Genomic DNA, 16,629 nt, shown 5'->3' with positions numbered 1-16,629 from the left:
CCGTATGAAGATCGCCCACACTGATGAGTGTCCATGTGGCACTGGACCCCAGACCCCTGAACACATCCTCCAACACTGCCCAACCCATGAAGCTCTACGGCGTCAAACCTGGCCAGGGGGCACAGAGCTACAGGCGCAGCTTTGGGGAGACCGCCACGACCTGGAGAAGACCGTGGGTTACATCGTGGCGACAGGGGTGACCGTCTGACGCAGCCAAAACATCGAACGCAGAAGAAGAAGAAGAATTCCTACTGAACTATCAAAAGAAAGGAAAATGGACCCTCCCCCCACTTTCTCCCTCCTACCAACTTCCAGCAAAGCAAAAAATAAGACCGGAAGAGACAGAAAGAGGAAATTCCTTGCACAGATACGAGGGTCATTCAATAAATAAGGTGAATTTGTCGGTGTAAGGACTTCTAATACAGATAGAAGCTTACTTTTTTTCTTTTTCTTTTTTTCTTTTTTTACTTCTTTTTCAAATGGATTTAATTTCTTTTGCAGATTAAAAAAAACTTTGAGAGTTTTGGCGATTAACAAAGATGGCCGACCAAGAAGCATGCTCCAGGATTGAACAGCGGTCAGTTATCAAGTTTTTGGTTGCTGAAGGGTGCAAACCAGTTGAAATTCATAGGAGAATGTCAACTGTACGTGGTGCCACATGTTTCAGCCGAAAAAATGTCTACAAGTGGGCTAAATTGTTTAAAGAAGGACGGAGCAATGTTGAAAGTGACGATGAAGTCAAAAGTGTTGTGAGCGACTGGCTGAGACATCAGTCCAAAGATTTTTACGCTGAGGGAATACGGAAGCTTGTGCACAGATGGGAAAAAATGTGTGACAGTGCTGGGAGACTACGTTGGAAAAAAAAAAAAAAAAAAAAAAAGTAAGCTTCTATCTGTATTAGTCCTTATACCGAAAAATTCACCTTATTTATTGAATGACCCTCGTATATACGTATACATATATAGAGACAAAGTCAGCAGAAATGGTTTAAAAATGACTGCTCCATGTATCATGTGAAACAATGCACAAAATGACTATTATTTATTTTGAACATAAAATGATAAAAACTCATTTCTGAAACATTCACTCTCCCCAGGGAGACAGAGAGACATACTGAGAAATATTTTGAGACAAAGAGTAATTCATTACAATATACAATACCTGCATGTTCCTCATCCAACAAATCTAATTTTAATGTCAAAGGAATCAGGTGGTTTCTTCCCCTCTGTGACCAAAAGTAGCCTAGATATACCATGTTTATCCCAAGATCCACTTAAATGAAATGTTTTCCCAAGCAACTAATCATCTTTTAGGCTTTAACACTTGGCTTATATATCAACGATTGACATAAATATGATAATTGCAGTTGTGTGTACCAATGGTTTCTCCACCACAATGGGAATTCATTTATAGCTTAGTCTTTTGTGAAGGACTTTGGCTCTCAAACTAGGAGGCAAAACTGGATACTGTTGCAAAAACAGAACGAGCTGTTTAAGAATACCATATAAAATTATATACAGAAAAACAGAACAAGCTGTTTAACTCATTCTACCCCACATCTACATGCCTGCCACAAGTCCCCTGGACCAGCACTACATGCAGAAAAAACAGGGTGGTTCACTAAAACAGCGAAAATCAATGGAGAATCTTTTAATTAATCAGTCAAACAAAGCTTCGTTTTCAGGTTTCCGGAATTGGTACATGGTTCAGTTTAGAATTCCAACTGTACCAAGCAAGACTGAATGAAATTCTAATAGTTTGTTGGTACGATAATATTAACTCGTACCTGGTCCACAAGGGAAGTAATCATGGTATAAGATAACTCGTATCTGCAGTGGAATGAGTTAAGAATACCATTTGTGAATAAGATTACGCTACATAAAAAAAAAAATTGAATCCGCAGCTGCCCAAGCTGAAACCAAGGTCGGCAGTCCCCAAATCCTCTGAAGTGAACACATCCACAGACCATTCTGATGCCTAGCTATGGGACCTTTAACCTAACAGACAGGGAAGGAGGGAGGGTAGGAGCAGGGGAGTGGGTGGGGGTAGTCTTTTACTGACCTCCAAATCGATGTTTTCTCCCAGTTTCCGGGCCAGGTCCTCGGCCTCTTTCATGTCCTCCTCTGTCAGCTCTATGTCCAGGTCCTGCTCCCACTCATCATCCACGTCTGACAGGCCTGTATGGGCAGCGACACACATGGGTCAAACACTGCTGGGCTGCCTCCAGCTATCGCTTGATAGTTAGGGAGCGGGGAAATAGAGTGGGATCTTCTACCTGACTGCAATGCAACATGCAGTGACATGTTTCAAACAGTTTGTAACAAAAACATTATTGTCTTGTGACTTCAGTCCTTCACGATGCTTTACAGCACGCAGTTAAGTCACTTCTAATTGACTGTTTCAGATGTTGTTGGTTTTTTCGGGTTTTTTTTTTTTTTTTGTTCTATTCACTATTCTTATGTTATCTGTGTATTCTCGACATCAGTGTATTTTGTTTGATAAAAAGTTACACACACACACATAAACAAAAACTAAAAAGCACTGATGGACACATCATGCTGACACATGTACACAGTTTCAGTTCCATTTCCAGTTTCAAGAAGAAGTCCAAGCATCCAGATACTCCAAACCATATCTGCTTTTTAACAACGAAAAATTTAAATAGGGAGCAGATACCAGACCTATGCATTAATCCAATGTGCTGGTCGGGCTTTCTGATCTGGCTTGCCTGCTTTTGTATGAAACATCAACATAAGATGAAATTAAAATAAACAAACAAACAAATGCATTGAAATACAGTAAAAATTAAGACACATGAACACATTATAGTGACATTATCATGATTATGACACAAAAAGCCTGCCCACTGCCTGAACTTTTTATACATGAATAAACGTCTGAATGCTTATCAACTTACTTCAACCTAATCACTGGATTAGTTTTTATCTCAGGAAGATAGAGCTATCAAACCACCCTCCGAAAAGAATTCATTCATATCAAACCACCCTCCGAAAAGATTTCATTCATATCAAACCACCCTCCGAAAAGAATTCATTCGAAAAGAATTCATTCATATCAAAGCACCCTCTGAAAAGAATTCATTCATATCAAAGCACCCTCCAAAAAGAATTCATTCATATCAAAGCACCCTCCAAAAAGAATTCATTCATATCAAACCACGCTCCGAAAAGAATTCATTCATATCAAACCACCCTCCGAAAAGAATTCATTCATATCAAAGCACCCTCCGGAAAGAATTCATTCATATCAAACCACCCTCCGAAAAGATTTCATTCATATCAAACCACGCTCCGAAAAGAATTCATTCATATCAAACCACCCTCCGAAAAGAATTCATTCATATCAAAGCACCCTCCGGAAAGAATTCATTCATATCAAACCACCCTCCGAAAAGAATTCATTCATATCAAAGCACCCTCCAAAAAGAATTCATTCATATCAAACCACCCTCCGAAAAGAATTCATTCATATCAAAGCACCCTCCGAAAAGAATTCATTCATATCAAACCACGCTCCTGTAAAAGATTAAAGGTCCCACAGCCTTTTATGGCCATGTGGGCAGTGAATTTACATAATTACAACCAGCGTGTCTAGAGACTGACATGGGAAAGCAAGGGCCAAATCCTCCTAATCAAACAAAGTCAGGTATCCATCCATTCACACCTGGGTAGAGTGAGGAAAAGTAGAGTGGATTTTACTCTTTACTTGCACAAAGTGCATGCTGCACTGACACGGGACTTTGGTTTACTGTCTCATCTGAATGACCAGCACTTGGAACACCACTCAATGTCTAGTAGAGGGTTGGAAGTAGAGTAAAAATCCTGGTCAGTATATCATATAGGATTCAAACTCATGGACGCTCGCTTCCTTGTGTAAACAGGAACGGGGACAACCAGTCAAACACAAAATCTAACTGTTGATTCAGGGATACCATCACATCCACACAGCAGGCTAACCTGTTGTATAATTTAACATTTTTTGATGATGTAAAGCAAATGCAGATGACTTAACATGCATCTGCACACACACATATATATATATATACCCACATGCATGCAAACGCACAGATACACTTCATCAAAGGGTTAGAATATAAAGCAATAAAAAATAAAAATGAAGCACAAACCTATACAGAATAAAATTTTCTCTCTTTTTTTTTGGTGCCTGGATCAACACTGTTGATCATAGATTCCCCCCCCCCCCACCCCCCTCCCACCCACCCACCCACCCCCAACTTTCAATTTGAAAATAATTAATCCGAGGATTTTGCCCCATGACATTCACCTTCTTCGTCTGCATTTGTGGACTGCAACCCCAACATTCTCTCGCATGCATGAGAGAAATTCTACGTGAATCACTGGGTTTTTTTACCCCACCATGATAAAGTGATATGTATGTACTTGAGGTGACATAAAGCAAGTTATGTTTTTTGCTCAATTTCAATTATTTTAGCTGAAATGTGTTGCACTTGCTTTCCCTCTCTCTGGCCACCCTCGTCGCCCCCCCCCCCCCCCCCCCCAGGCCCCATCCCCACCCCTCCCAACCTTCACCACCTCCCCCCAAAATGTCCGCCAATTTGGCTTGTTATTTACAGTTAGCCGTTTCTTTATCTTTCCAATCCACCTATTATCATTATCATTATTTTTTTTGATTACTGTCGCTGTTCTAAGTTTCAAAACTCCACTTCCAACCCCCCCTCATTCAATGCCCCCTCCTGCCGTATCGGCTTGTCGTTTATAAATTTGCCGTTTCTTATAGCTATTCATCTTTCATTATTATCCTTATCATTTTATTATCATTATTATTGCTATTGTTTAGTTGTTGTTTTTTTTGGGGGGGTTAATGTTAAAAGGTTACATTTTTCATGGATCTCACTGGTGACCACCTCACCACCCAAACCTTTCACTGTGTGTGGGAGGGGAGGGGGGGGGTAGATATGTTGAGGGCCAGGGGGGGGCTAGGGGTGGAAATATGTGTTGTGGGGGGGGAGGGGTAGGATATATGTGTGTGTGTGTGTTACTGTTAGTGTTACTGTTGTTTGTATGTGCTTTGGTTTCTTGGTTTTTTTCTTCAAACCCATCATGGATTATCAGCCATCCAGACTGCATTTTCATTCTTGGAAATATGAACAAAGCAAAGCCATGTATGTCATGTATCCACCAAACCACAAAGCTGTTATCAAGAACACACTGCCATCCGCATCACACCACATCCAATTGGTCACCTTCACCAAATCTGTCATGCTCCCCCCAAAAAACAAAAAAAAACCAGAAACACACACAAAAAAAAGAATCTAAAATGGAGCTACTACTTAGTGAAAATCATGTTCTGTAGCGAGCTACATCATCATCACCTTCACACAAGCAAAATTATCTAAGTCTGCAGAAACAAATCAATAAATCAATCCGCACAGCACTCATCTGCATCAGACCTCCACCATATATCCAGTTTCATTCAAGCACGACAAACACAATGGAAATGGCAGTTGTTTTACCATTTACCTCTACCCTTGTAATCCCTATAACCAAAGGATTTAGTTTTCATTAACAGCCATGTCAGACACTGTCTGCTAAAAAAAAAAAAAAAAAAACATTCCCTGTCTCTGGTGAGACATATTCCACATGTTACCCATTATTTAAAAAAAAAAAAAAAAAAAAAACCTCCTGGCTTTTCATTCAAAGTAAAAACTTTCTTGGGGGAGGGGAGTATTCAATCCAATCATGCTGCCCACAGCCCAGCCAAGTGGGTGAAATAGAGAAAGGTGGTGATCATGATGCGTTGGCAGTGCAGCACTCCTAAACCAATCCAGGTTACCAGACCAGTAACAGTGACTAGGGGGTCATCAAAACTGAGCAGCTGCTGGATGCTTTCCTCCTCTAGTCCAGCACACTGCATATAATGCACACGTGGTGGATGATCTTACCTTCAATGACCAAATTCTCTTCTTATCATAAATGTAATAAAATCTGCAATTTGTACTGCAAATGAATAACATGGAGCAATACTTTTAAAACTAAGTAATGTACTGTCGCAAACTGAATCAAATTAGCAACACAAATTCAGCTTTCTGCTGTCGTGCATGCACAACTACTGCCTCAAAAATAAATACACTGCAACACAGTTAAACAGTAGTGTTAATACTTCGAAATTTAAACTTGATGAAAAAAATAGACAACAAAAAAACATATGAGTCAAAATCAGTACACATACCTATGACATACCACCTTCCAGATTCTGGAACTAAAACAGTAAAAGAACCAATGACAGAAATACAGGCAATGGACACATAACGTACACACATAAGAGGGATGAACTGGGAGTCAATGAGACCCACAATACTTGACAAAACACGCACCGAAGCAAGAGACCCAAACGTATATATATGCATATGTCAATCATTAAAGATCAAAGCATCTGCCCATCACTACTTTAAGCACACAGATAAAAATTGTGAATGTTGTTTGACTTACAGTTCTTTTCTTTTCTATTCATTTTTTCAACCAATGAACCCACTTCAAATACATCAAACCAAAGAAAAGAGAAAAGAAACTTTACTCCATGGACAAAGGTCAAAATACATGCAATTTTTGACGCACTGCAGAAAATGTAAACAAATCTAGAGACCACTGGTATTATAAATTAGCAATTTTATGCAAGATAAAGTTTATTTTGAGGAAATAAAACATGGGGTTTTTTTTGTTTGTTTTTTTTGCTGCCCCATCATCTGCACCGTTTCAGTGGCGTTACTCCCACGCCGCTCATTTAGATTCCCCCATACACGTCCACACCCGGGTTCGTCCGTCGCAGTTCCTGCATCGGCAGTCCACACGGAACCATCGATGTTAGGTCGCCATGAGGCCACACACCTGAGGAGACCCTGCACTGCTGCTGAGTCACTTCGGTGGTGTTCAGTGGTGCCTGTTCTGTTTTAACGTACTTAGGACACCACCTACTAAGCCCCCTACTAACGACAATAATGGCTTAGTCGCGGAGCCAGACTGAGTGAGCGTCCCTCCCAGAGTGGAGACCGCCACCACGTCCCTCAAACAATAAAACATGTTTTGTATGATCAATAAGTCATCAAGAATGCAAATCTGCAAAAAAAAAAAAAAAATCTCAAAATGGACCAGATCAACCCCCAACATCTATGGTCTTTTTTCTGTGCATCCCCTAACCTTAAATGCAACTGAGGCAGAAAATAACACACAAAAAAAACCATCACAAATGATGGAGACAGCTCTGTACAGTGCTTATCACACTTTGCTGACGGGGGGGCATATTTCATTTCATTACCACCAATAGTGCATGCACACACCCATGCACACACACACACACACAAACTCAAAACAAAGAAGAGGAATCCTCTTTGGAAGTCAGAGAGAAAAAAAAAAGATACATAACACACACATGACAAATACAGTGTGAACTGAAAAAGAAGCAAGTGGTAATTATCTGAAAAGTATATTTTAAAAAGATTGACCTTTGGAGAATTTTTTTTTTTTTTTTAAATCAAATCAAATCAACGAAAAGAAATTCTTAAAAAAAAAACTTCAGAAGGTACTGACCTTTGGACCCATTGCTGGTGTTGGACACAGGACTGCCGTGGTCTGATGCCCCGCCCCCCACCACCACCAGGTCCCCCTTCTCCCTCGTCTGCAGGGACATTGCCCCCTCCTCATCATCCACCCTCACACTAAGCGCCTGGGCAGCAGGGTGAGGGGGGGGTTGCACATCACCACCACCCCCGGAGCTGCCTCTGCCCCTGCCTCCGTGGGTAAACTGGCATCAGGGATCCTTGCTTCAGCTTCTGGAACGGTCTGAGCTGACGGGGTTAGGGGGGATGGGGCAGCAGTCTCATCGGAAAGACCAGGCCACTGATCATCGCCAGACAGACCACACCCTGCATCATCACCACCAGACTGTTCCATTCCCTGCAACACAGGCCCAGCAGCTGAGAGGGTTTCAGTCTCTGACTCTGCCTTCTCGCCGCCAGCAACCAGCTGCAAATAGTCCCTGAAAGCACCAGCGCCACGATGCTGCTGTTGCTGTGGGGGGAGGCAAGGGGCAGGGGACTGCGTCGGTGGAGAGGGCGCTGAGCCAGGGGCATGTGGTTCCACAGAGGGAGGGGCTGTCAGCACCACTGTGACTGCAGGAGACACTCCAGACTGTTCGGGTCCCGACGTCTCGGTGACCACCGACTGCTCCACACTGAGTTGTTCCTCTTGGCCCACACTCTCCCTCCTCCCAGCCTCCACTGCTGTCGTGTGTGCATGCCTCTCTCCAGGGGCCACCTCCTGACAGTCTGCACTTTGTTCACTGGTGGTGATCGGAGTGGGGACGGTGCCTGGATGGGGTGGGGTAGGGGAGAGGGAAGGGGAAGGGGAGCGCCCATGCTGGCCAGGTCTGGGGAGTTTCTCCCAGTCGCTGCCGCTGTCCTCTGCTGCGGCCTCGTCTCCGCTCCAGTCGTCTGATCACAAGTCAGGCATGGGTGTGTTCATCTTCTGTTCAGCCCCATGCTTGTCATTGGTGTATGTTGTGTGTTTTCTGTGGAACTGCTTATTTCTTCTTTAGTTCTTACTACTGGTAACAAAAACAATTATATCCACTTTTCCTATAACACATAAAACCATAACACTTCTATCATATCATCACATCTGCTGTCTTGTCATTGCTCTACCAGTAGTTACTATCAGTAACAGTCTCTTTACTTGAGGAAGTCAAGCAGAAATTTGGGAGGCAAGTAGGGTTTGGGGGTTGTCGTTTTTTTTATCTACTTGTCCCCATGTAACTCCCACACTGACAGGATGATTGACCACCTAAACTCTGAAATCTGGATATCCAATCAATTGTTCTGAGCCTGTCTTGAAAATTCTGAATACCATGTTCAACATGACCAGCCATGGGCTGAAAAAAATGCACCTGATGGGGTTTGAACCTGCATTCTCCTAGTCATCAGTCTGCGATACAAACCATTTCACCGCAGCAGTCGATACCACCCCTTCCCATAGCTGCCATGACAATGAAATAAATATACAATAAAACAACATAAAATAATAAAATGACCCAAACATCCTTTTTGAAGCAGAAGTCCTCATGTTTGAAATGGTTGGAGTCAGTCTGAAATGGCTGAAGTAAATAACTAGAACTGCTTACTACCAAGGTAATGTTTTTGTTGAATGGTACTGGTCAAGACTTTTATTAAAACTCCGTGACTTTTCAAAACCCTGGAATAGTTCTCTCTCTTTCCCTACGACTTGGAAATGGTTCTCTCACTTCCTCCCCAAGACTTTTCCAGCGCTGGAAATGGTTCTCCCACTTCCCCCCCTCCAAGACTTTTCCAGCCCTGGAAATGGTTCTCCCACTCCCCCCCCCAAGACTTTTCCAGCCCTGGAAATGGTTCTCTCACTCCCCCCCCCAAGACTTTTCCAGCCCTGGAAATGGTTCTCTCACTCCCCCCCCCAAGACTTTTCCAGCCCTGGAAATGGTTCTCTCACTCCCCCCCCCAAGACTTTTCCAGCCCTGGAAATGGTTCTCTCACTTCCCCCCCCAAGACTTTTCCAGCCCTGGAAATGGTTCTCTCACTCCCCCCCCCAAGACTTTTCCAGCCCTGGAAATGGTTCTCTCACTCCCCCCCCCAAGACTTTTCCAGCCCTGGAAATGGTTCTCTCACTCCCCCCCCCCAAGACTTTTCCAGCCCTGGAAATGGTTCTCTCACTCCCCCCCCCAAGACTTTTCCAGCCCTGGAAATGGTTCTCTCACTCCCCCCCCCAAGACTTTTCCAGCCCTGGAAATGGTTCTCTCACTCCCCCCCCCAAGACTTTTCCAGCCCTGGAAATGGTTCTCTCACTCCCCCCCCCAAGACTTTTCCAGCCCTGGAAATGGTTCTCCCACTTCCCCCCCCAAGACTTTTCCAGCCCTGGAAATGGTTCTCCCACTTCCCCCCCCAAGACTTTTCCAGCCCTGGAAATGGTTCTCCCACTTCCCCCCCCAAGACTTTTCCAGCCCTGGAAATGGTTCTCCCACTTCCCCCCCCAAGACTTTTCCAGCCCTGGAAATGGTTCTCCCACTTCCCCCCCCAAGACTTTTCCAGCCCTGGAAATGGTTCTCTCATTTCCCCCCCCCAAGACTTTTCCAGCCCTGGAAATGGTTCTCCAAATTCCCCCCCCCAAGACTTTTCCAGCCCTGGAAATGGTTCTCCCAATTCCCCCCCCAAGACTTTTCCGACCCTGGAAATGGTTCTCTCACTCCGCCCTCCCTACCCCCACCCCCAATGTCCATGACTCTGTATTAACCCTGATTGCCACTGAAATATGTAGAGAACAAAATATCCCAAATTCTGGGGCACCATAACAAAAAAAAAAAAAAAAAAAAAGAGATGTGACGGCGATCTCACCATCCCAGCTGATGGAGTCCTCGGCCCCAACACTGTCAGCTCTCTTCATCAGCGCCTCCTTCCTGGCCTGCTCCACATCCAGCTGGTGCAGTTTGTAGAAGTAGCGCCGCCAGAAATCCACATGTGACACCTGCGATGGCACCTGTAAGAGTGCACACACCCGCATACATCAACACCAGACACACAAGCTTGTAGACGCATAAGTCAGTGACACCAAAAATCCACACGGGACACTTTTGATGGTGCTTTGTGCACACACACACAGACACAAATAAGCATGTATACATACACATTTTTGTATTTTGTATTTCTTTTTATCACAACAGATTTCGGGCCCTGGGAGAGCGCGTCGCTATACTACAGCGCCACCCATTTTTTTTGGTATTTTTCCTGCATGCAGTTTTATTTGTTTTTCCTATTGACATGGATTTTTCTACAGAATTTTGCCAGGAACAACCCTTTTGTTGCCGTGGGTTCTTTTACATGCGCTAAGTGTGTGCTGCATCTGAATGACTAGCGTCCAGACCACCACTCAAGGTCAAGTGGAGGGGGAAAAAAATATCGGCGGCTGAGCCGTGATTCGAACCAGCGCACTCAGATTCTCTCGCTTCCTAGGCGGACGCGTTACATCCAGGCCATCACTCCACACATGTGCATACACACACACACCACATACAGACACAGGCACACACACGCATGCATGAACACACACACACACAAACACTAGGCACACACACACACAAGCACATACACACACCACACACCAGGCACATGCATAATAATTCTATTCTCTGGAAATTTATTTCCCCTTAAACACTGGTATGTCTGACTTAAACAGTTTACTATGCAATCTATCAATGGTTTTATGCTTCCGAGTTCGCTAGTATTTAAGCATCTAAAAATCATTTTCACACAATTCATTAAGTCAGTAATTATTCAACAATGCATTCATTTATCAAGTCCACTGAGTTCTCTTCATGTGACAAAAATTAATACTGCCACTGTGACAACAAGATGATAGCAACAGGTTCTCTCTCGGACATAATTAGCTTCTTTTTTTTTTTTACATCAGCCTAACACACAAGTGTATTTAATCATAAGTCTGTGACCAGTATGCTGGGTTTGACACCTCCTGGAAACTGAAACTGAAACTCTGGCAGCCATTCCAGAGAACAGTGATAATCAATAATAAGAATACAGAATATGAAGACAAACCCATGTACCGAACTTGTTTAAAAAACTTTTTTTTTTTTTTTAATCAAATATGTAAGGTTACATAAAATCCAAACTAAATAAAAGTCAATGTAGTAAACAACAGCCCCACCAGCTTGGTGTAGAGGGCCCGGACTTCAGCTTTGGAGACAAGGAGCTCCGAGATCTCTCCCTTCATGTCCTCCAGTTCAAATCCCTCACACCACATGCTGTACGTTTCCTGGGCACCGCTGGGCTCCTGCAGGTATGTGCCTGGGTCCAGCTGGATGGTGTGGATCCGTGCCTGGAGGGCGGGGTGGGGGGGGGGGGGGGGGACAGCAAGTGCCCAATATTTCAATATGTTCATTAAAAATGACGGGCGCAATAGCCGAGTGGTTAAAAGCGTTGGACTGTCAATCTGAGGGTCCCAGGTTCGAATCACGGTGACAGCGCCTCGTGGGTAAAGGGTGGAGATTTTTACGATCTCCCAGGTCAACATATGTGCAGACCTGCTAGTGCCTGAACCCCCTTCGTGTGTAAACGCACGCAGAAGATCAAATACGCACGTTAAAGATCCTGTAATCCATGTCAGCGTTCGGTGGGTTATGGAAGCAAGAACATACCCAGCATGCACACCCCCGAAAACGGAGTATGGCTGCCTACATGGCGGGGTAAAAACGGTCATACACGTAAAAGCCCACTCGTGTGCATACGAGTGAATGCAGAAGAAGTCCACTAAAAAGAAATTCATTTGTTTTGAAAAACACATAAAACAATGGACAAGGGTCACAGCAGACCTGTTTACCTTTTATTTGTGTTTGGAGTATTCTTGTCCAAAAAAAAATGGTGCACTCCTCATCAAAACAGTGCACCAAGCAAAACATATCCAAAACTGCAATTCAGTAACTTCCTCTATACAACTATATCATTTATTTAGTATACTAGCCGTATAACCCACACGGATCGATGAACAGGACTTCCTACAAGACCTCAAACATCGTACAAGACCTCAAACACCATACAGTTCAAGTTCAAGTTCAATTTATTGCAGATTTCATATTATTGTTATCACTATTTAGTACTACTGATTTCAGTTTAGCCCAGTGACCATCCAGGGCCAACTCAAAAGACTATGATCTTTTTTAAACTTCAACTGCAAACAGCAACATGCAGAGTTAAAAAAAGGAAAGCCAGCATTTGCAGTGTGGGACAAACAGTGTCAGGAATCAACAGATTCAAGGAAGATTCTATTTGGCTGGGTCAACAGTTACTGTTTCTCAATATTTGTATTTGTATTTGTATTTGTATTCCTTTTTATCACAACAGATTTCTCTGTGTGAAATTCGGGCTGCTCTCCCCAGGGAGAGCGCGTCGCTACACTACAGCGCCACCCTTTTTTTTTTTGTATTTTTTCCTGTGTGCAGTTTTATTTGTTTTTCCTGTCGAAGTGGATTTTTCTACAGAATTTTGCCAGGAACAACCCTTTTGTTGCCGTGGGTTCTTTTACATGCGCTAAGTGCATGCTGCACACGGGACCTCGGTTTATCGTCTCATCCGAATGACTAGCGTCCAGACCACCACTCAAGGTCTAATGGAGGGGGAGAAAATATCGGCAGCTGAGCCGTGATTCGAACCAGTGCCCTCAGATTCTCTCGCTTTCTAGGCGGACGCGTTACCTCTAGGCCATCACTCCATATGCCTTGTTGGGCAACTCCGTTGAAAATTCATTTGCAAGGATGGCCACACCAGGATGGGTTATGTACTCACATAGAGAGAGAGTGTGCCTGTGCATGTTACTGTATGTGTGAATGTGTTTCAGGCATTCACAATGCCTGGGTGTGTGGGGCTGGGGGTGGGGGTCAAAGAGGACGGTGAAGGGTCAGAGTTCCAGAGAGGGAAGATGCTGCAGAAACAGCTGTTCCATCTTCAAGGAGGTTGCTCAGCAAGGGGGCTTTCCACAATGACTGAGTAAGGTATGTGTGACTGTCAGTCCCCTCGACAAAACCAGACTCTGACCAATCCCCCCACCCCACCCCCCACCCCACCCCTCACTTTTTTTGATTAGAACTTGTGACTAAACAACTTCAAATCTACTGAAACTCTTTTACGCTAGTGTACTCATTCAAACGGTATACATTACAAAACTGGACTGAAACGGCTCCAGTCATTCCACGATCGGAACTTCCTTCAACTTTTCCTTCCATACCCACGCGCCAAAGCCTTTCCTTCAGGCAGGTAGAATTATCAGTCGCTCGTTGATGACTTGAAATATTCTGGACTTCGCTGCGAGCGGTGAAGAAACCGTTTTTCCCTGCTGTCTGGGCTGAAGCGTGGTTCGCTCATTGAAATCGCTGATCGACTCAACGCCGTTTTATGATGCGGTTCCTATAGCAATGACCTTTCAATGACGTGTTTTCCTATCAGCCCTACGTCATCGTACCAAGACTTTGCTAACCACGCACGTCATGGTAATTCTTTCCTTGCATTCATTTTCTTAATTGTAACACTCTGCCTGGATCCTTTCTGCCATCCCCAGTCTGATCACGTAACAGGGGGGGTGGTGGAGGGTAGGGGGAAGCACATTGGCATTAATATTGGAGGTGGTGTCTGGAGGAGGGGCGCAAGAGAGAGAGACAGGGGACCATGAGTAAGGGGGAACTAGGGGGGGGGGGGGGGTTGGGGGGGAGGGGGAGGGGAGAAGGGAAAAGATTGCCGAGGTCATGTTTGTGGTGGCTTGGTTTAAGTTATGATTCTACAGAATGGCTGTTTCTTTTTTGGATCAACCTATGACTGAAGTGGTTTGGTCATGTCACACGCTCCTCTGGTCTTGCTAAAACAATCTTACAAGGCACAGTGAGGGGAGGAAGAAGAAGAGGCAGACAAAGGAAGAGATGGGAGGACAACATTCGAGAGTGGACAGGCATGGAGCTGAGAGACACCCTGAGAGCGGCCAAGAGACGCAAGGACTGGAGAAAGGTGGTTGACAAAGCTTCAAAGGCGCCCCAAAGAATTCGGAATCTGAGGGATCGGTGACGGTGACGGTGACGGATGCCAGGGAGAGAGAGAGAGAGAGAGCAAGAGAGACAAAGAGAAAGAGAGTGAGACAGATAGACAGATCACAGCCAAAGTGCAGGATGGGAGAGAGGGTGGCGAGGGGATCTCTTGGAGTGTACACAGACCAGCCGGGATGGCAATGATGTAACACAGACGGCCAGGCACTGGCAGTGAACTTTTTCATTGTCGTCCAAGAGAACTTGTCACCACACCAACAGCGTCAAAACTCTCCACTTTGTTGTTGTGGATTAGAACTCTGACTGGCTAAACAAAACTCAAAAGTCGTACTGAAATCTATTTTCGCGTACTGGTGTACTCCAAGTCAAAACGGTAGTACAGATTACACCAAAATGGAACTGGTAAACAGGTCTGGTCAGTCATTCAACATGCATACTTCTTCTGCGTTCACTCGTATGCACACGAGTGGGCTTTTACGTGTATGACCGTTTTTACCCCGCCATGTAGGCAGCCATACTCCGTTTTCGGGGGTGTGCATGCTGGGTATGTTCTTGTTTCCATAACCCACCGAACGCTGACATGGATTACAGGATCTTTAACATGTGTATTTGATCTTCTGCTTGCATATACACACGAAGGGGGTTCAGGCACTAGCAGGTCTGCACATATGTTGACCTGGGAGATCGTAAAAATCTCCACCCTTTACCCACCAGGCGCCGTCACCGTGATTCGAACCCGGGACCCTCAGATTGACAGTCCAACGCTTTAACCACTCGGCTATTGCGCCCGTCGAACATGCATACAAAAAGGATGTATAAATGCTAAAACGTTAACTTAAAACCACACACACAACAAACATCAAAGTCACACCCACAATATTCACAGAGCCAGGCACAAAAATATCATACTACAATCAAACACAGACATGTAAACAGGCCAATCAACAGTGAGTCACGTAATTAATCATAGTTGTTAGAAGCAGAATTCACTGTAATGATTTTCTTTGTTCTCTTTCTCTCTTTTTCCTCCTGTATTTTAAGTCAGCTGACTTTGACTCTTAAAGTCTTAACTCCCGAGAGCAAGGTTTCGGTTGCGCCCCTTTTCTCTGCATTCAAATTTTGTATTACGTGTAGCTGACACATTTTGTACTTTCCAAAGTCAATTCAGGTCTAGATTGGAAGCTGCTAGGCAAATCTCGCTCTCTGCCATAAATGAAGCCAAACCGTAGCTTTATTAGGCTTTTATTTTGAATAAACCTTCACCGACGTCACAGTGTCAGACTCTGGTGAGAAACTGGCTTGATTCAAATCGCCCGCCATTTATAGTCCGGTTCAGGCTTTAACCCCGTGACTGTTGTTGACTTCTTTTTTTTTTCCATATTATAATTATTATTTATTTATTTATCTATTGATGTATTTATTTACTTATTTATGTACGATTATCTATTATTTATCAAACTTTTCTTTTTTTTCTTTTTTTTTTTCCTCAAGGCCTAAGCGCGTTGGGCTACGCCACTGGTCAGGCATCTGCTTGGCAGATGTGGTGTAGCGTATATGGATTTGTCTGAACGCAGTGACGCCTCCTTGAGCTACTGAAACTGAAACTGTTGGCTTGCATCTCGTCAATGAAGGGCTAGCATATCCCTGCCAAAAAAAACACAACTGAGCTTACTGGTCAGGATGTCAGTCACCACTATTTCTTTGGATTTCTTCCTCCTTTGGGGACTGTATTACTTTTTTTTTCCCTAAATAAAATCAGTTACATCAGATAAAAGTACCTTGGAACTGTAGATTTATTCAAGCGCTTGTGTTGTCTGCGATACTTTAAAACTGATACCCACACAAAGCACCAAAGTACATTCACTGAATCAGCAGGTAAACTTGTTCAGAAATAGTTTAAGTTCTAAACATGTTTGATGATCATGCCAGTAAATTCCCCACTGCCAGTCCAGGCTCATCTTTCCTGGGAAGTTACCATGGCTCTTACATTTTTCTTCCATTTCATATGCCGCT

The 16,629-nt window shown here is 44.0% G+C and overlaps 1 protein-coding gene across 1 annotated transcript in view; it reads right to left on the bottom strand.

Annotated features, from left to right (window-relative positions):
- Positions 1-2,061: 2,061 nt before the first annotated feature.
- The window catches only part of LOC143280173 (uncharacterized), a 29,008-nt gene continuing 14,440 nt past the window's right edge, over positions 2,062-16,629 (bottom strand). The window contains exons 5-8 of the mRNA XM_076584766.1: positions 11,739-11,909; positions 10,415-10,556; positions 7,587-8,488; positions 2,062-2,177 (exon numbers count right to left, since the gene is read on the bottom strand). Of these exons, the coding sequence (XP_076440881.1) occupies positions 7,710-8,488; positions 10,415-10,556; positions 11,739-11,909 (1,092 nt within the window). The 3' untranslated portion in view covers positions 2,062-2,177; positions 7,587-7,709. The remainder of the gene's footprint in view (positions 2,178-7,586; positions 8,489-10,414; positions 10,557-11,738; positions 11,910-16,629) is intronic.

Source organism: Babylonia areolata, chromosome 3 (assembly GCF_041734735.1).
Source record: "Babylonia areolata isolate BAREFJ2019XMU chromosome 3, ASM4173473v1, whole genome shotgun sequence".
Lineage (NCBI taxonomy): Eukaryota > Metazoa > Mollusca > Gastropoda > Neogastropoda > Buccinidae > Babylonia > Babylonia areolata.
The sequence above is the reverse complement of the archived record's forward strand: the minus strand, read 5'-3'. Positions and strand labels throughout refer to the sequence as shown.